This window comes from Bufo bufo, chromosome 6 (assembly GCF_905171765.1).
Source record: "Bufo bufo chromosome 6, aBufBuf1.1, whole genome shotgun sequence".
Lineage (NCBI taxonomy): Eukaryota > Metazoa > Chordata > Amphibia > Anura > Bufonidae > Bufo > Bufo bufo.
The window spans coordinates 300,752,398-300,772,753 of record NC_053394.1 but is presented as its reverse complement, the minus strand read 5'-3'; the positions used below and the strand labels follow the sequence as shown (position 1 = coordinate 300,772,753).

At 44.7% G+C, this 20,356-nt stretch overlaps 1 protein-coding gene across 1 annotated transcript in view; it reads right to left on the bottom strand.

The window, feature by feature from the left end:
* Positions 1-19,561, bottom strand: part of MED24 (mediator complex subunit 24) — an 86,433-nt gene extending 66,872 nt beyond the window's left edge. Inside the window, exons 1-3 of the mRNA XM_040435932.1 lie at positions 19,450-19,561; positions 5,259-5,397; positions 4,018-4,100 (exon numbers count right to left, since the gene is read on the bottom strand). Coding sequence (XP_040291866.1) covers positions 4,018-4,100; positions 5,259-5,388 — 213 coding nt within the window. The 5' untranslated portion in view covers positions 5,389-5,397; positions 19,450-19,561. The remainder of the gene's footprint in view (positions 1-4,017; positions 4,101-5,258; positions 5,398-19,449) is intronic.
* Between the last annotated feature and the right edge of the window lie 795 nt (positions 19,562-20,356).

Genomic DNA, 20,356 nt, shown 5'->3' with positions numbered 1-20,356 from the left:
TTCCTCATAGCGCGATATAGGAGAATATAATAGTCTTACTTACTTTCATGCGGCCGATTCTTTATAAAACGAAGTTTTATAATATGTAAATCCGGTCTCTACCAGCAAGTAGGGCGTCTACTTGCTGGTAGCCGCAGCAGAAAACCGCCCCCTCGCCGTGTTGATTGACAGGGCCAGCCGGGATCTCCTCCTCCGGCCGGCCCTGTCAGTATTTCAAAAATCGCGCGCCTCTGGTCATTCGGCGCAGGCGCTCTGAGATGAGGAGGCTCGTCTCCTCAGCACTCCCTCAGTGCGCCTGCGCCGATGACGTCTTCTCTTTCGGTGATGTCATCTGCGCAGGCGCACTGAGGGAGTTCTGAGGAGACGAGCCTCCTCATCTCAGAGCGCCTGTGCCGAATGACCAGAGGCGCGCGATTTTTGAAGTGCTGACAGGGCCGGCCGGAGGAGGAGATCCCGGCTGGCCCTGTTAATCAACATGGCGAGGGGGCGGATTGCTGCTGCGGCTACCAGCAAGTAGACGCCCTACTTGCTGGTAGAGCCCTCATTTACATATTATAAAACTTCGTTTTATAAAGAATCGGCCGCATGAAAGTAAGACTATTATATTCTCCTATATCGCCCTATAAGGAATCTAACTATCCAAAAAAAAAAAAAGAGTTTTGTGGGGTGACAGAAACCCTTTAAAGTTTTTTTTTTCCGAATTTGAATTTTGATGATCAACCCTCTGGATAGGCCATCAATAATAATCCTGGAAAACCCCTTTAAAGCTACAATCACAATTCTGCTTGTGTTCACTGTAAACAGTTATGCCATCAATGTTAGATAGGCGTGGGTTCAACCTCTAAGACAAATTCCTATCTCTAGAACAGGGGTCCCTGAAATGAAGGAGAGCATATAACACACACGTGCATGTTCTCCCTTTCAGTTTGGGGCCCATTCTAGAGATTCAACCTCTGAGGCCATCTCCTATCTCTAGAATGGGCCCCAAACTGAGGGGAGAGGATGTGCACGTGTGTGATGTGCTCTCCTTCACTTTGAGGACCCTGTTCTAGAGATAGGAGATGGCCCCAGAGGTTGGACGGGCACCTGACATTGATGGCATATCCTTGCGATATGTCATCAATTTCGGAGATGGGAATACCCCTTGAAAGGAGTTCTCTGGGCTTTTACTAATGTGAATGCAGTTAAACAGGAAGACTGAGGAGCATATCCTGTTTGGACCTCAGCGTAAGAGCCCGCAGCAAGTCCTGGTGGTCATGTGAGCGCAGCCAAGATGGGGTAATCAGCGACGTGACAGAGGGGCGAGTACTGCCGAAATGATCTTGCTTCCACAGGTTAAAAGACAGAGGGAATTTAGAAATGCTCCGAGAACCCCTTTAAGGGGAACCTATTATCAACCTGTCAAGTGCATGCAGCATATTACAGAACAGGAGAAGCTGAGACGGATATATTGTTTAATGGGAATTGCTTTAGTAAAACTTGTAATTTAATCATTTAAAGCACTGCTCATTGTGACCTTAGGAGTCATATGGGCAGTCCTAATCAGCCATAGAGAGATAGGAGTCATCAGCGGTCCTACTTACTGATTGACAGCTAACTATAGAAAGAACAAAGATTTAAATTGAACCTACCATTTTTTTTTTTCTTCTAATGTTTAGAGACAGTGATAAGAAATCTTCTTCTCATATACTATATTTAGCAAATTTCTACATTTCTAGGAGAAAACTGGCTCTGAAGTGTCCCTTAGCACCACTCTCCGGCTTCACAGTTACCGCTCCCTAAAAATGACCATGTGTAATATATATATATATATATATATATATATATATATATATATATATATATATATATACACACACACACACACACACACACACACACACAATGACAGTGTGAAAAACAGCAGGGAGACAAAAGTCAGAATTTTTTTTTATGTACGGTATATTACACAGTCATTTCTAGGCATATACATGAGGGAGCAGCACAGTGAGGGCAGAAGAAGTGAGCCCAGCATCCTCACAGTTCAGTACTGCCCTGTACTTAGAAGACAGAAATTCCTTAGCTAAGTAAATTTTAGAAAGCGGTGCTGGGGGACATTTCAGAGCCATTTTTCTCCTAGAAATGTAAAAATTCACTAAATAATGTATATTTGAAAAACAGTTCTGATCACTGTCCCTACATATTAGAAGAAAATATAATGAATGAATAAATAAATGGCAGTTACACTTATATAGTCACACCCTATGATGTGCTGACTTTGGAGAGAACTGAAATGTTATGGTGATAAGTTCTCTTCAAAGGGAATCGGTCAACATGTCCTACCACACACAAGCCACAGTCATGGCTGCATTGGTCCAAAGACCAGCATTCCCCGCCATAATATGCTTCCACTTTATGCTAATGTAGTTCAATACAGAACCACTCTGGCGCTCTTCTCTGCCGTTTAAATATTTCCTAGATTTGTCTTGTTGCCCGCTCCACAACCTGCTCAGCTTGCCACATTTCCGCAGTGCTTCTATCAATCACATATGGCAATTTGGAGAACACTTAAGCTTGGAGATATCATTAAAGGACTCCTGGGTGTTTCAGACCATTTGCAGGATATAAGTGTGAGATTAACTAGTAAACAGCCAAACGACACTTACATATTCGGAGTCTTTGCATCTATATAGTCCAGGCATGGCCAACCTGAGGCTCTCCAGCTGTTGTAAAACTACAATTCCCACAATGCCCTGCTGTAGGCTGATAGCTGTTGGCAGTCTGGGCATGCTGGGAGTTGTAGTTTTGCAACATCTGGAGAGCCTCAGGTTGGCCATCCCTGATATAGTCGTTATACTAGTTAGGAGTTGTTAAAGGGGTTCTCCAGGCTACATATATTGGTGACCTATCATGGACAGATCATCAATATCAGATCGGTGGGGGGGGTCTGACACCTAGCATCCCCACCTATCAGCTGTTTCAGGCTGCTGCAGTGACAGAAACTAACAGTGTAGCTTCTGGTAACGGCGTATCGAAGCTCAGCTCCCATGCATCTGAATGGGAGCAGGACTGCAGTACCCCGACATGACCACAACACAGTGTACGGAGCCCTATTACAGCACAGTTTCTGGTGCCGCGGCAGCCTGAAACAGCTGATTGGTAAGGTTGTGGGATGTTGGGCCTCCACCAAATCTGATATTGATAACCTATCCTGAGAATATGTCGTCAATATCTGTAGCCTGGACAACCCTTTTAAATTTAGTGACAGGACAGATTACTGTTCAGTGTTGGAATCATCAGAGCAAACGCTGTTCAGACATTGCACCAGCATCAAATTCTGGGAGATTCCATCTCCGAAGCTTGAAAAATCCAGGGTATACATAACAATGAATTCTAGTTACTCCACTTTTTATGTAGAAAAATGCTATACATCAACTGTGAAACAGCTTAGAGTCACTTTAACTGAGCGTAAACCGTATACCTTACATTAAATAACAGGACTGTATACTTTTCAAAGATAAATCACAATTACTAATTATACAATTCAAGTATTCATAAAAACTTTAGAATGCGCATCAAAGCCCTTTAATTTAATTACACACATACAATGGGAGTGTGGAGGATTTTTGGCACTTTATCAAACAAGTGAGAGGTTATTACATGCATTGATTAGAAGAGATGGCGATTGTCTAATCCGATCATCAGAGACTAGAAATAAACGGAGCGTGCAGTCTTCACTTGACTAGGACCGAGGAGCCCAATAAGAGACAATTACCTGGAACACTCTAATTTGTTGAACTGGGGATTATTTGAGTGTAACAACGTGTTGAAATATTGAACTGACACGTGGAAATCTGATGGCCCGAGGAACATCCGGTGCTCAAACATTTGCCAACATGTGGACTGCCATATGCGTTTTTTAAGAAAAGGAAATGATATTTTGAGCACAGTTTCTGTGTATTTGGATCAGGGTTGGGAACCTACTGTATGTACAACAGAGCACCATGATCTTTCTGCTACATGATTGAGATGACATACCTGAGAGTTGATAGCATACTTGAGATAGGAGAGGATAAGAGGGTTGGGTGCAGGTCCAATCATAGCCTGATCTAAAAGTGCTTCTGTAGGGAGAGAAAAAATAAAATAAATAAGAAACTTCGCTATAACATCTGCAACCAAAAAAATTATAAATCTTCAAATGCATTCACTACACAGACCTGTGTGCAAGGTTTAGAACAAGTTGTCCCTCTGAATTAGGAGCGCACGACTTTTAGATTGCACAGCAGGTCCTCCTGGGACCAGATAACCGAGTGGAGTCCAGCTGCGGCTTGTGAGACCCGATGCTCCTTTGTCCATCAGTCTCATAATTTGAATGGCGCTGCAGCTCACTACTTGGGAGGATCGTAACCTTGTTCTAGTAATTCATAGGGGTCCCACTGATCATACATTTGTATCCCCTGTTGATAGGTGATAAATGTCCATCTACTTTAAAAGGGTTGTCCCATGACAAACACTTAGGGGTCATTTATTATACTGAAATACGCCTACATTAGGAGTATTTCAGGAGCAGATGATGGCTCAATGGTTAATTGTGCCGCCATCTGCGACTTTTCCCAGCTCATATCAGGTCTAAAATTGTGGGCGGGAAAGGGGACGGGCCGGCAGGCCAGTCTCATTTACCATTTAAAGGTCTAAATGTAAGACAGCACGTGCCGTGTGCCCATAGAGCAGTTTACCGCCACATATGGGGTATGTCTGTAAACTGCAGAATTTAGAAGTGGTGGAGGATTCGCTGGTGCCTCTTCATAACTTCGGCAGAACCACCTCCAGCCGGGGTTTATTAAGGCCGGCATCTAAAACGCCAGTCTTAATAGGTGTGCCACTTATTTCCTATCCACAGAATAGGACATGATAGGGGTTAAGTGATCAGTAGAGTCCCATCTGCCGAGGCCCCTGCCATTCACGAGAATGGGGGTCCCCGTTTCCTGTACTCCAGTTAGAATGAAGTGGCATTCCAGTCAACTTTATGGAGATAGTGCTACACTATGTCCGGCAGTCCAATAGAGATTAAAAAGCATCGGACATATGCTACCCCAATGCCATTCAAATGAGGGAGCACAGGGCCACATTATAGTGTTTTTGCAGGGGCCCCAGCGGTTGGAACCTCAACGATCAGACATTTATCTCCTGTAATGTCCTATTCTGTGGATAAGGAACAATTGTTGGTGGTGGGACTTTCCCTTTAAAGTAGGAAGCTGTAGGAATTTGAGTTAACTAACCTGCTAAATTCAAGATGTCCCAGGTAACTCCTTTGGGAAAGAATCTCTTCATGTTGATAGCCCATTGGTAATCGCTCCACCTCTCCTTCCAGGCCAGTAGAATGGCCTGTTTCAAGTTTACTAGCTTCATTTTACAATTCTGTAAAACAAAATAATGAAGATGATATGGACACATTAAACATGTCTTCCTCTACATAAATCAGCTGTTTTATTAGTGGTACTAAACTTTCCACATTATCATGGACTCAAACACAGAGATGGGACAAGAACATCGTTATGTGGAGCCTTGCAGGTTACAAAGTCCCTGCCCCTGCTTGGTATGGGTCCAAGCAGCGGACCACCACCGATGTACCCGTGTTTCTCCAAAAATAAGACAGGGTTAGGGCTTATTATTGGCTCCATGAACATATTTTATATAGACACATGCCAATTACAGAACAGTCCATGGACAGTGTTTATATTAAATATGACTATCAGGGCTGTGGAGTCGTAGGCAATTTTGGGTACCTGTAGTCGGCAAAAAATGAACCGACTCAGACTACTACTAGACTTAAATTGGAATAAAATTTAAAAAAAGCAAGTTTAAATGTCCCAATTCACAAAAAGTTATAATTAATTACGGTATTTTTCGCCCTATAAGACGCACCTGCCCATAAGATGCACCTAGGTTTTTGAGGAGGAAAATAAGAAAAATATATATTTTTAACCAGAAAGGTGTGCTTTTGGTGGGTTTTGAACTAATGGTGGTCTGTGGAGGACACTGTTATGGGGGCATCTGCGGGTGGCATCTGTGGATGGCACTGTTATGGGGGCATATGTGGATGGCACTGTTATTGGGGATCATCTGTGGATGACACATATATAGCATCTTATCTTATGTGTTATCCACAGACCCCTCCCCCCCCCCCCATAACAGTGTCGCTGTGTAGTGAATGGGGGCCAGCATCTGTTTCTGTAATGGCAGCGGGGCCCGGTACCTGCTTCATTCATAAAGTGGGCGGAGCATGCGCATGACGTAGTGAACTACGCTACGAGCACCCACCCGGCCTCCTGACTGCCAATAAGTTAGTAGTAAGTAGTACAGCGCTAGATTTAAGATGATTGAAATACTTTAACAATACCCACAAGTTAGATATGATTACCGTATACTACAGTGAGCGGGGCCCGGTGTAGTAGAATACAGTGACTGCACCGGGCCCCGCTGCCATTATAGAAACAGATGCCGGCCCCCAGCCCCTCCTCCCTCAGCCTATTCACCGGACGGTCGCAGCATTCACCCCCATAAGACGCACTGCTATTTTTCCCCCACTTTTGCGAAAAATACGGTACTTCTCTACTGTAAGAATAAAGGCCAATGCATGCAGTGTGTCACATTACCGCAAAACGAACACGTTAAGTGACCATGAAGAAGCATGCTTTTCATATGGTTCACTATATGGCACGCAACGCAGTTAAGGAGCGGCAATACCTATACTTTCCATTGTGTTGTGTTCCGCTGTTACAGGGAACGCAACGCCCATGGTTAACCTAGCCTCTCACTGATAACTGATTAAGTAAATATGTTTTTTGCAGGACTAGAGACACTTGTATAAGTGAAGGGAATGGATAGTCAATAGCTCAAGACTGAAGCTGTAAACCATTAGAAAAACTGCTGTCATTCAGCTAAGGCTATAAAAACGTGTAAACTCAGATTGTTAGCTTAAACTTTAAACATGACTATGGGATTCTACTAGGGAAATCATGTTTTACAATAAATGCCCCTTCCCCTGCCCCTTCCTGGATCCTCCCACTGCCCTATCTTCAGCAGAAGATCAGCACACAAAGGAGAAGGCAGCAGCTTCCTAGCCAGTAGTTCTGTGGTAATGACATGTATGTTGCCTTTCTTTCCTTCAAGGAATGTATAAAATACATTTGCATATTAAATACAGAGGAGTCGGGGAGTCTGAGTCGTAAGTACCAAAAACTGAGTTGTCGGAGTCGCACCATTTATCTACCGACTCCACAGCCCTGATGACTATAACCCCCCTCATCCATAGGAATGCACCTATATACTGCAGTACATGGGTGCATTCCTATAGATGAGGGGGGTTATAGTCATATTTGCCACACATTTTTCATTCTGGTACCGTATATTGCCCCTGAGCTGTCCTTACCCAAGGGACCTAGGCAGAAATCTACGGTACCAGGGAAAGCAGATACGACACGGGAGAGATGTAGGGAGCTCCTCCAGGCAGCAGAGAGGAGAAGGAGATCCTCCTGCTGCCTCCTTCATGTAAGTAAGAACCTGCGGCCTGGCGGCAGTACAAGGCATCCAGAGAAGCCGCCAGCGAACGGAAGCACGGGCTGCCAGCATAATTTAGCATTCAGTGAAGCCACCAGCTTAGTGCCACGATGTATGCAAGTGTATAAAATAGGGGGGAAAAAGAAAAGTAGACATATTAGGTATCGCCGCATTCATATCGACCGGCTCTATAAAAATATCACATGATCCACCCCGTCAGGTGAACGCTGTAAAAAAATAAAATAAAATAAAAACAGTGTCAAAAAAGCCAATTTCTGGTCACCTTGCCTCACAAAAAGTGTAATACCAAGTGATCAAAAAGTCTTATGTACCTCAAAATGATACCAATCAAACAGTCATCTCACCCCGCAAAAAAGGAGCCCCTACCTAAGACAACTGTTCAAAAAATAAAAAAATAGGGCCAATGGATAGGAGATAACATGTTACAATCCGAATCCCTCTTTAAGATAAAATGGTTAACTTTTTTGTGTCATCTTCTGTTATTTCTGTATACTGAATGATAGCGAAAACTGTGGGGGTTACTTAAAGGGGTTGTCTGTAACGGCGAGCAGGTAATCAGAGCAGAGAAGGCAGGGCTCAAATAAGCGCTGATTTCTCATCAAACAGCTGATCGGCGGGGGGTGCCGGGTGTCAGACCCCCGCTGCTCTGATATTGATGACCTATGCTGAGGATAGGTCATCAATATGAAAAATGCAGACAACCCTTCTCCAGAAAACTAATGCAGCAAATTTACTAATTCTATAGAATGTTTTAACTGTCTAGGCAGTCTAGATCCGCCCGATTATCACAGTGGCGAAGGCTGGTTAATAAATCTGGTGCAGGGATAGACACCTTCATCTAACTTTACACCAAGTGTTGGTTGGCTTAGTTTGAGAATAATTTTATAACAGTTGTGGCGCAATTTTCATGCAAAACGTTGCGTATTAGACCCCGTTCATTTTTTCTATTAAGCCAAGCCCCCTTGTCGAGCTAGGCGCCTATAATTTCTCTAAACCTAGATGTGCGCACCATTAGTAAATGCGGACCACTGTTTTCATTGGAATTGCACACTTCATTACTTCAATATCAGCACAAGGTCTTAGGAGTCATCTACTTAGTGCTACTTTCACACCTGCGTTTAGGTCGGATCCGTCTGGTATGTGCCCAAACGGATACGCACCTATAATGCAAACGCTTAGATCCGTTTGCATTACAATGAACCAAAAAAAAAAAAAAAAATTATTATTTTTTTTGTTCATGATAATGCAAACGGATCCGTTTTGACTTTACATTGAAAGTCAATGGGAGACGGATCCGTTTGAAAATTGAGCCATACTGTGTCAACTTCAAACGGATCCGTCCCCATTGACTTACATTGTAAGTCTGGACGGATCCGTTTGCCTCCGCGCGGCCAGGCGGACACCTGAACGCTGCAAGCTGCGGTCAGGTGTCCGCCTGCTGAGCGGAAGACAAACGGAGCCAGACTGATGCATTCTGAGCGGATCCGCATCCATTCAGAATGCATTAGGGCTGGACGGATCCGTTCGGGGCCGCTTGTGAGAGCCTTCAAACGGAACTCACAAGCGGAGCCCCGAACGCTAGTGTGAAAGTAGCCTTAGAGCCTTCAAACGGAACTCACAAGCGGAGCCCCGAACGCTAGTGTGAAAGTAGCCTAGTACAAATAAGTTGCATCTAATCCAACCATGTGCAATCAGGAAAGACTCGTACGATTACAGAAATCAGTCCATTTCTGTTCCTTAAATACACAGTCCCTGCATGGATCCACGATTCGTGAAGCTGCAAATCATGAGCCCATTCCAGGTTTATCCAGGCACAGCAGCTTATTGGTACGCTAACCTGTCAGGTGATTTCTGCTGGCTTGTCTGAGTGGGAGAGAAGCTGAGCTCTGTGATATATAGGTTTATATGATTTGGAGCAGTATATCTGAAAGCCTGACAGGACTCCTAAGAGAGACAGTGAGAGTCCTGATTACCCCGCCCACAAAGGATGATTGGCAGGTCTCCTTGTATCAGTATGTCTACGCAGAAGGCTGTCAATCACTTTTTCTTTTCCTGTTCCAAACCACACATATATCACAGATCACCTTCTCTCCCTCCACCATATCCAGCTCTCAGAACATAAAGCATCTGTCAAGTTCTCTTCAAATAGAACTAAGATGTTGTACCCAGCATAACTGCATTCATGGAAACCATTTCATTTTGGTTATTAGGGGATCCAGGGGTCACAACTGAAATGATCACATTGATTACCTAACCTAATACTACCAGAAATACCCCTTTAACCCGTAGGATACCAGAAGCTGCGACGGCCTGATCAGCTGCAGTGGTCCGGCAGTCACTGATAGCCGGACCCCTGCTGTATGTGCCGGCATTGGTAAAAACACTGATCCACCCCGTCAGGTGAACACTGTATTAAAAAAAAAAAAAGCCGTCACATTTTCTCATCACTGTGCCTCACAAAAAGTGTAATACCAAGTGATCAAAAAGTTTTGGACCCCAAAATGATACCACTCAAACCGTCATCTCATCCCACAAAAAATGAGCCCCTACCTAAGACAATCGTTAAAAAATAAAAAATAGGGCTCTTAGAAAATGGCAACACAAAAACAAGATTTTATTCTGTTCGAAAATGAATTCACTGTGTAAAACTAAAATAAAAACAAAAAAACAAAAACATATTGGGTATCGCCACGTCCGTAACAACCTGCTCTATAAAATTTTCACATTATATGCCCCCTCAGGTGAATGCTGTAAAAAAAAAAAAAAATAATAATAATAAATTTAAACTATGCGAAAACACCCATTTTTTTTTCACCTTGCCTCACAAAAAGTTTAATACCAAGCGATCAAAAAGTCTTATGTACCCCAAAATGGTCACCTCATCACGCAAAAAATTAGCCTCCACATAAAACAATCACTTAAAAAATAAAAACCAATGGCACCCATAAACCTATCCATCAAAATCTGGCGCTCCTTCCTTTCTGAGTTCTGCCATGTGCCCCCACAGCAGTTTACCACCACATATGGAGTGTTGCCGTATTTAAGAGAAAACGGGCAACTGTGAGGAATATGGATTATCATTTATGGGCAACCCAGATTGTCATTTGATTCACCTTTTGGAATGTACACAGTCAGTGTACATGCAAAATAGGTTTCCACCCCCCAGCTATCTGATGTCAGCTAGCAAGGGAGGAAGTCCCAGGGGTCCAGGCTTCAAGGAGGCGCCAGGTGGATAACGTCACACCTCAACCAGCCAGTTTGGAGGCAAGCTAATCCTGCAGGAAAAACACCCAGCCCTTGCCCAGGATCAATGATACCTCCCAGACATGTTGGCACCTACATTTCATGAGAAATTATGAACCGTCCGTCCATCCCAGGCATAATTCGGTTATCTTTTTGCGATCCTGGGGCAAAGGCAAACATCCACGTAGTCCTGGCTTGAGGCTAGGATGCCCGGGAGGGGAGATATACATCCATGTTTGGACCCTATTTGTAGCCAGAACCCAGGCGGATCCGTTGGTCCCAGAATTATCCCCCTGTGAAGTTCTGATCTGGAGCTATGAACCCTAAAGTGTTTTGTGGGTTAGTGAGTTGCCAGAATAAGCAGGGGGGGAGGGGGAACCACTTCCAGAGGCCGGGAGGGGAGGGGCCAGCTACAGGTTAAAAGGCTTGTGCCAGCAAGCGGGCATCTCTTTTCTGAAGAGGGTCACATCGTGCCAATGTGTTTGAAGAGACCGGGAACCAGCTGACATCACTGCCCCCACGTGATTGCAGCCAAGGACTATTCCACCATTATAACGAAAAGGAACTTTCATCTTACCCGGTAACTGACTTTTGCTCTGCTTTAACCCTGTTGTACCTACAGTCAGGTCCATAAATATCGGGACATCGACACAATTCTAACATTTTTGGCTCTATACACCACCACAATGCATTTGAAATGAAACAAACAAGATGTGCTTTAACTGCAGACTGTCAGCTTTAATTTGAGGGTATTTACATCCTAATCAGGTGAACGGTGTAGGAATTACAACAGTTTTCATATGTGCCTCCCACTTGTTAAGGGACCAAAAGTAATGGGACGATTGGCTTCTCAGCTGTTCCATGGCCAGGTGTGTGTTATTCCCTCATTATCCCAATTACAATGAGCAGATAAAAAGGTCCAGTTTTCATTTCAAGTGTGCTATTTGCATTTGGAATCTGTTGCTGTCAACTCTCAAGATGAGATCCAAAGAGCTGTCACTATCAGTGAAGCAAGCCATCATTAGGCTAAAAAACTAAACAAACCCATCAGAGAGATAGCAAAAACATTAGGCGTGGCCCAAACAACTGTTTGGAACATTCTTAAAAAGAAGGAACGCACTGGTGAGCTCAGCAACACCAAAAGACCCGGAAGACCACAGAAAACAACTGTGGTGGATGACCGAAGAATTATCTCCCTGGTAAGGAAGACACCCTTCACAACAGTTGGCCAGATCAAGAACACTCTTTAGGAGGTAGGTGTATGCGTGTCAAAGTCAACGATCAAGAGAAGACTTCACCAGAGTGAATACAGAGGGTTCACCACAAGATGTAAACCATTGGTGAGCCTCAAAAACAGGAAGGCCAGATTAGAGTTTGCCAAAACATTTAAAAAAAAGCCTTCACAGTTCTGGAACAACATCCTATGGACAGATGAGACCAAGATCAACTTGTACCAGAGTGATAGGAAGAGAAGAGTATGGAGAAGGAAAGGAACTGCTCATGATCCTAAGCATACCACCTCATCAGTGAAGCATGGTGGTGGTAGTGTCATGGCATGGGCAAGTATGGCTGCCAATGGAACTGGTTATCTTGTATTTATTGATGATGTGACTGCTGACAAAAGCAGCAGGATGAATTCTGAAGTGTTTCGGGCAATATTATCTGCTCATATTCAGCCAAATGCTTCAGAACTCATTGGACGGCACTTCACAGTGCAGATGGACAATGACCCAAAGCATACTGCAAAAGCAACCAAAGAGTTTAAGGGAAAGAAGTGGAATGTTATGCAATGGCCAAGTCAATCACCTGACCTGAATCCGATTGAGCATGCATTTCACTTGCTGAAGACAAAACTGAAGGGAAAATGCCCCAAGAACAAGCAGGAACTGAAGACAGTTGCAGTAGAGGCCTGGCAGAGCATCACCAGGGATGAAACCCAGCGTCTGGTGATGTCTATGCGTTCCAAACTCCAGGCTGTAATTGACTGCAAAGGATTTTATGATTTATGATTATTATTATGTCCCATTACTTTTGGTCCCTTAACAAGTGGGAGGCACATATGCAAACTGTTGTAATTCCTACACTGTTCACCTGATTTAGATGTAAAGACCCTCAAATTAAAGCTGACAGTCTGCAGTTAAAGCACATCTTGTTTGTTTCATTTCAAATCCATTGTGGTGGTGTATAGAGCCAAAAATCTTAGAATCATGTTGATGTCCTAATATTTATGGACCTGACTGTATATCACCTGTATTTGTAACCTCAGACCACTGTATATATTCTCTGTGTATATTGTGTTATCTAGTGAGCCCTTAAGGCGATTAAATATATAATTTAATCTTGTGCTATTTTGTATCTCGATCACAAATCCCCACGTCAATGTTTCGGCCTAGTTATAAGTTACCCCGGGTTGGTTTCTCACCCTATATAATCCTGTTAGGGGATCGGGCTTATATCAAATGAGAAGCTAGTGGCAGATTTTCCAGGCTGAGAAGGCGATGTTTCACTGCAGCAGTGAAAAGGCTCTCTCAGCTTGTTGCCTCTCTGTGCCCGCGTGGACAGGAGGTGTCTGTGTAAACTGTACCAAGCTGACCTTACCTGCTCCTCTGGAGGGTGTAACGTCACGCTTTTGGTAACCCGTAGCCATACTGCGTCTCGGGAGCTCGACGTAGGTGACGTCAAGCGGGCACGAAGCGTGGTATCCGTCACAGTAACAAATTATGGGGTGCTTTTTCTCCTGTTACCCCTTGTGAAAATGAAAAATTTGGGGCTAAAGCAACATTTTATTGGAAGAAACAAAACTTTTCATTTTTACAGGCAAGTGTTTCCAAATTCCGTAAAACACTTAGGGGGTCAAAGTGCTCAGTACCCCCATAATATATTATTTAAGGGGTGTATATTCCAAAATGGGGTCACTTTTTGAGGGTTTCCACTGTAGGGGTACATCAGGGTATCTTCAAATACAGAATGGTGCCCAAAAACCATTCTAGCGAAATCTGTCTCCAAAATCCATATGGCGCTCCTTTCCTTCTGACCACTGCCACGTGCCCATAGAGCAGTTTAACGCCACATATGGGGTATGTCTGTAAACTGCAGAATCAGAGTAATATATATTGAGGTTTATTTTGCTGTTAACCCTTGCTGTGTTGCAAGAAAATTGATTAACATTAAAAATCTACCAAAAAAAGTGACTTGAAATTTCACCTCCATTTTCCTTTAATTCTTGTGGAACACCTCAAGGGTTAACAAAGTTTGTAACATCAGCTTTGAATAATTTGAGGGGTGTAGTTTCTAAAATGGGGTCATTTATGGGTGGTTTCCATTACGTAAGCATCTCAAAATCACTTTATAACTGAATTGGTGCTTAAAATAAAATTGTTTGGGAAATTTTGTTGAAAATTTGAAAAATGGCTTCTAAACTTAAAGAGGACCTTTCACCTGTATAAACTATGGTAACTGAGTATGCTGCCATATAGAGCGGCACCCGGGGATCTCACTGCACTTACTATTATCCCCGGGCGCCGCTCCGTTCTCCCGTTATAGGCTCCGGTACCTTTGCTTCTTAAGTTATAGTAGGCGTGTCTTCCCTTGTCCTGTGGGCGTCTCCTTCTCCTAGGCTGCAGCGCTGGCCAATCGCAGCGCACAGCTCACAGCCTGGGAGAAAAAACCCTCCCAGGCTGTGAGCTGTGCGCTGCGATTGGCCAGCTCTGCAGCCTAGGAGAAGGAGATGCCCACAGGACAAGGGAAGACACCGCCTACTATAACTTAAGAAGCAAAGGTACCGGAGGGGAGAACGGGAGAACGGAGCGGCGCCCGGGGATAATAGTAAGTGCAGTGAGATCCCCGGGTGCTGCTCTATATGGCAGCATACTCAGTTACCATAGTTTATACAGGTGAAAGGTCCTCTTTAAGCCTTCTAACGTCCTAAAAAAATAAAATGACATTTACTAAATTATGCCAACATAAAGCATACATATGGGGAATGTTGATTGATAACCATTTTATGAGGTATTACTATCTGTCTTAAAAGTAGAGAAATTCTAATTTAGAAAAATTAGATTTTTTTTAAATTTTTGGATTATTAAATAAAGGTGAAGTATATCGACTCAAATTTACCACTGTCATGAGGAACAATGTGTCACGAAAAAACTAACTCAGAATGGCTTGGATAAGTAAAAGCATTCCAAAGTTATTACCACATGTCAGATTTGCAAAAACCGGCCTGGGATTTAAGGTGAAAAGTGGCCCGGTACTGAAAGGGTTAACTATGTTGGTCTTGTATTCCAAGCTATGTTACCAAAAACGAACAGCTGCTTTTATTTTGAGCTGCTCAAGAACAGATGTATTAGGCTAGTGATGGCTAACCTGCGGCACGTCAGCTGTGGTGAAACTACGACTCCCAGCATGCTCTATTCATTACTGTGGAGTTCTGAGAACCAGTGATGGCCAGTTCTCCGTGTTCGCCCGCGAACACATGCAGGCTGCCATCTTAACTCACAAATCCGGCGATGCACAGGTAAGCCCTTACCTGTGCCGGGAGCCGGTCTGAAACAAATGCGGTCACCGGGAGCAGGCAGTTCCGAGAACAGCCCGATGAAGGCCCCCGGCGGCTGCATTTGTTTCAGACCGGCTCGTGGCACAGGCACAGGTAAGGGCGTACCTGTGCTTTGCTGGACTTGTGAGTTAAGATGGCAGCCCGCATGTGTTCGCGGGGGCGAACACAGCAAACTGGCCATCACCGCTGAGAACAGCCAAATAAGTGTGCATCTTGGGAGTTGTAGTTTTACCACAGCTGGAGTTCCGGAGGTTAGCCATTACAGTATTAGGGTAATTTCACTGCGGGAAACATGCTGCATGTGGAAGCGTGATTTTCCATTATGGGCGCTGCTCCTGTGACATGGGCACATGGCATTATAATGCTGTGTGTCTCTGCCCGTTCTCCGCTGCAATTATTTGTACTGACAGCATTATGTCAGTACAAATCATTTATATACGCTAGAAAAAATTACACTAGTAAAAACATAACGACCAACTATCATTTAAAAATCCAACAATACATCTTAAAATCTGAGTGTGCAAGGATAGAAGTGACATCACTGGAAGAGGGAAAAAATAAATCAATGTTAACCAGGTAAGTAAAAAAAGACTAAAAAGCATGTAAGTATAAAAGATTGCAACATACCAATTCACAATAATGCTCACATTCAATATGATACAACACACAATGTATAATACTAACTCATTAATGTACCAGTGCATGCGTACAGCCTCACTGCACATTATAGCTAAGGCTACTTTCACACTTGCGGCAGAGTGATCCGGCAAGCAGTTCCGTCGCCGGACCTCCCTGCCGGATCAGGCAATCTGCATGCAAACGGACAGCATTTGTAGACGGATCCGGATGCGTCTCACAAATGCATTGCAAGAACGGATCGGTGTGTCCGTATAGGATCCGTTTCTATTTTTTTTCCACATTTTTAAAGGTCTGCGAAAGTGCAGAATGGAAGGACGGATCCGGCACTAATACATTTCGATCCGGGATGTGTTCCGGAAATTTGGACGGAGGTATTATCTCAGTCCTGAAAAGTCAAAAAGACTGAACTGAAGGCATCCTGATCGGATTACTCTCCATTCAGAATGTATTAAGATAAAACTGATCAGTTATTTTCCGGTATTGAGCCCCTAGGATGGAACTCAATGCCGGAAAAGAAAAACGCTAGTGTGAAAGTACCCTTATTGAATCAAGTATACTAGATATGAGGCATATCATTCCATAGAGATCTTACCCATACATATGTGTTCTCACACTGCGGAATGGTGCCTTTCCCGACACGCGTTTCAGCTTTGCCTTCTTCTAAGGGGTGGTGCCATACTGGCGAATCCACTATTTAAGTCAAAAGCGACCAATTGTGAAGAACCAAGACAGTATTCACCTGAGCAAACATGGGACATGTCTTACGACACGGCATTATGTTAGTACAGATAACTGCAGCGGAGGTCGAGCAGAGACACACAGCATTATAAACCATTATAATGCTGGTCGCTCATGTCACAGGAGCAGCGTCCATAACGTGAGAATCCGCTCCCTCACGCAGTGTGTTTCCCGCAGTTGACACGCTCAGGGTACTTTCACACTTGTGTTGTTGGATTCCGGCAGGCAGTTCCGTCGCCGGAACTGCCTGCCGGATCCGGCAATCTGTATGCAAACGGATCGGGATCCGTCTCTCCGGTTGTCATCCGTAAAAACGGATCCGGTATTTATCTCTTACACATTTTTAAAGGTCTGCGCATGTGCAGACTGCAAAACCGGATCCCTTTTTCCTGAACACTCGGGGCCAGATCCGGCATTAATGCATTTTAATGGAAAATAATGCCGGATCCGGCAAGTGTTCCGGAATTTTGAACGGAGAAAATACTGCATCATGCTGCGGTATTTTCTCTGTCGAAAAAACGTACAGTGACTGAACTGAAGACATCCTGATTAGGGTTGTTGCGGGTATCGAAATTTCGATACCCAATCGATACTTTTGTCCCGGTATCGATACGATACCGGGATTTCCGTTTTTCGATACTGGGCTGCGCTTCTGCGCAGTCTAGTATCTCTGAACATGAGCGCGCTGCTATCGGCGCGCTCATGTTCTCTCTCAGCAGCACGGGGAGAAGGAAGCTGTCCTCCCTCCCCCTGTGCTGCTGCCGCTGCCACCAATGAGAAGAGAGGGGCGGAGGAGGGGCGGCAATGAGAAGAGAGGGGCGGAGGAGGGGCGGCAATGAGAAGAGAGGGGGTGGAGGAGGGGCGGCAATGAGAAGAGAGGGGCGGAGGAGGGGCGGGCGCACTGCGCCACCAATGATAGGATTACTATCGGAGCGATGGGAGGAGACATCAGCTTCACTAGTGGGCGTTCCTTTTCCCTGCGCTGCGATTGGACAGCGCTACAGCCAGGGAGAAGGAACGCCCACTAGTGAAGCTGATGTCTCCTCCCATCGCTCCGATAGTAATCAGCAGCATGTGGAGCAGGAGAGGAGACAGTAATGGGGCACTGCGGGGGAACGGAGCGGCGCCCAGGACTAAATGGTGAGTGCTGAGACATCGCTGGGCGCCGCTCTGTGTGGCCTAATAGTGAAAGTCTGGACTCATATACAGTAGTCAGTCTTTAACACATACAGGAGGCGGGTGCCGGCAGCAGAATCGCATTGCGGCACCCTGCCCCTGACAGGGAGCTGCGATCAGCGGCAGTTAACTTCCGCTGATCTGCTAGTACCCGCCTCCTGTATAAAGGGGTAAAATCATTGGTGGTGCAGTGTGCCCCCCCCCTCAATCCCCCCATCCCATTAAAATCATTGGTGGCACAGTGCGCCGGCCCCTCTCAACCCTCCAGTATTAAAATCATTGGTGGCAGTGGCCACAGGGACCTCTCCCACTCCCCCTCATTGGTGGTGCAGTGGCAGCTTCTGATCGGAGCCCCAGCTGTGTAAGCCTGGGGCTCCGATCGGTTTACCATGGCAGCCAGGACGCTACAGAAGCCCTGGTTGCCATGGTAACATCCCTGATGCTGTGTGCACAAAGCACAGAGCAGCAGGGACAGTGAGGAGTCCTATATCACTCCTGATAGAGATCTATCATGTGTGAATAGGAAAAGGGATGAAAGATCCCAGGTTCTAGCCCCTAAGTGGGGGGGAAATAGTTATTAAATAAAAAGAGAAAAAAAAAAAACACTAAAATTGAAGTATAAATCACCCCCCTTTCCCAATTTCACATATAAAAATATATAAATAAACATATTACAATCGCCACGTCAGAAAAGGTCCAAACTATTAAAATATAAAAAAAAATCTAGGTGGTGAATGCCGGAACAGAAAAAATAAAATAAAAACTGCGCGATTCGCCATTTTTAAAAAATGAGGAATGCACGTGGCTTTTTTTGTTTATTTTTTTCGCGTGGTATCGAATGGTATCGAGTATCGCAATACTTTTTCATGGTATCGAAACCGAATCAAAAATTTGGTATCGCAACAACTCTAATCCTGATCGGATTACTCTCCATTAAGAATACATTAGGATAAAACTGATCAGTTCTGTTTCCGGTATTGAGCCCCTAGGGACAGAACTCAATACCGGAAAAGATAACGCTAGTGTGAAAGCTGTGAATCTGCTGAGGGGGCCATGACCGGGGTAGGAGATAACGGTTTATCCCCAGCAGTCAGACCCACACCGATCGATAGAAGGGGGAACCCATTCCCCTAATGAATGGAGCGCTGGTACAGCATGTGGGCTGTCAGAGATAATGGGTGTACCCTTCATCATTGCGCCATTCACAAAGGGATACAAGTACCCCATTGTCATATTGGTGGAGTACCAACAGTCAGACCTCCCAATGATCTATCCAATTCCTTGCTCTAGCCAAAATTCCCCTTTAAGCAATTAAAAATAGTCCAAGTCTGAACAAAGGTGATCACTTATGCAAGATCTTAGTGTGATCTGCTATACCACCAGTCCACACATGCCCATACAGATGGCTATAAACAGTGAATGGGAAATCCCCTAAAATACGTATAACCGCTCTAACTTCCATAACAAGTCATTGCAAACAGTACTTCCACGCTCCCATCCATTGTAACATCAATCGGTACGATGATAACCCGCCTTACCTGCGACCACAACACAATCAAGGTTCTAAACTAGCAGCCGCCATGACAGCTCCTCACAACCCATTGGCTGAAGGTAGCGACAAAGCGCCATGCGCCGTAAGGGCCATCTGACGTCACCGGGTCATGTGATTACTGGAAGCCTCGATCCCAAAGCGACCATGCGCCTGACGGTAAAGTCTAGAATGTATTGGCTTCTTTGAGGGCATGACGTCATGAGATCATGTGGCTGCTTGTTCCCGCCCCTTACAGACTGTGTCAGTTGCAGGACGAGAGTTGTGAAGAGAAGTAGAGCAACAGCAGCGCTGCTGTGTCTAGAGCAGGGAGAGTGCACTGCAGGCACTTTTGCTGTGGTCAGTAATTTCTGGGGAGGGGTCTGGCAGCTGTATTTTTTATGGAGTTTGTAGGGGAGTGTATAAGGGGTCTGAGAGCGGCTGTAGCCCTTATAAAGTCACCTACAGATACGTTGCTCACTATGCATCCCCTTAGGGTACTTACACTAGCATTATTCTTTTCCGGCATTGAGTTCCGTTACAGGAGCTCAATAGCTGGAAAAAAAAACACGCTTTCGTAGTGTATCCTAATGCGTTCTGAATAGAGAGCATTCCATTCTCTATGCATCAGGAATCTGTCTTCAGTTCAGTCCCTCTCAGGGTACTTTCACACCAGCGGTTTTCTTTTCCGGTATTGAGTTCCGTCCTAGGGGCTCAATACTGGAAAGAAACTGACCAGTTTTAATCCTAATGCATTTTGAATAAAGAGCATTCCGTTCAGGATGCATCAGTTCAGTTCCCTCTTACGTTTTTTGGCCGGAGAAAATACCGCAGCAAGCTGCAGTTTTCTCTGCAGCCAAAAATCCTGAACACATGCCAGATCCGGCATTAATTTCCATTGAAATGTATTAATGCCG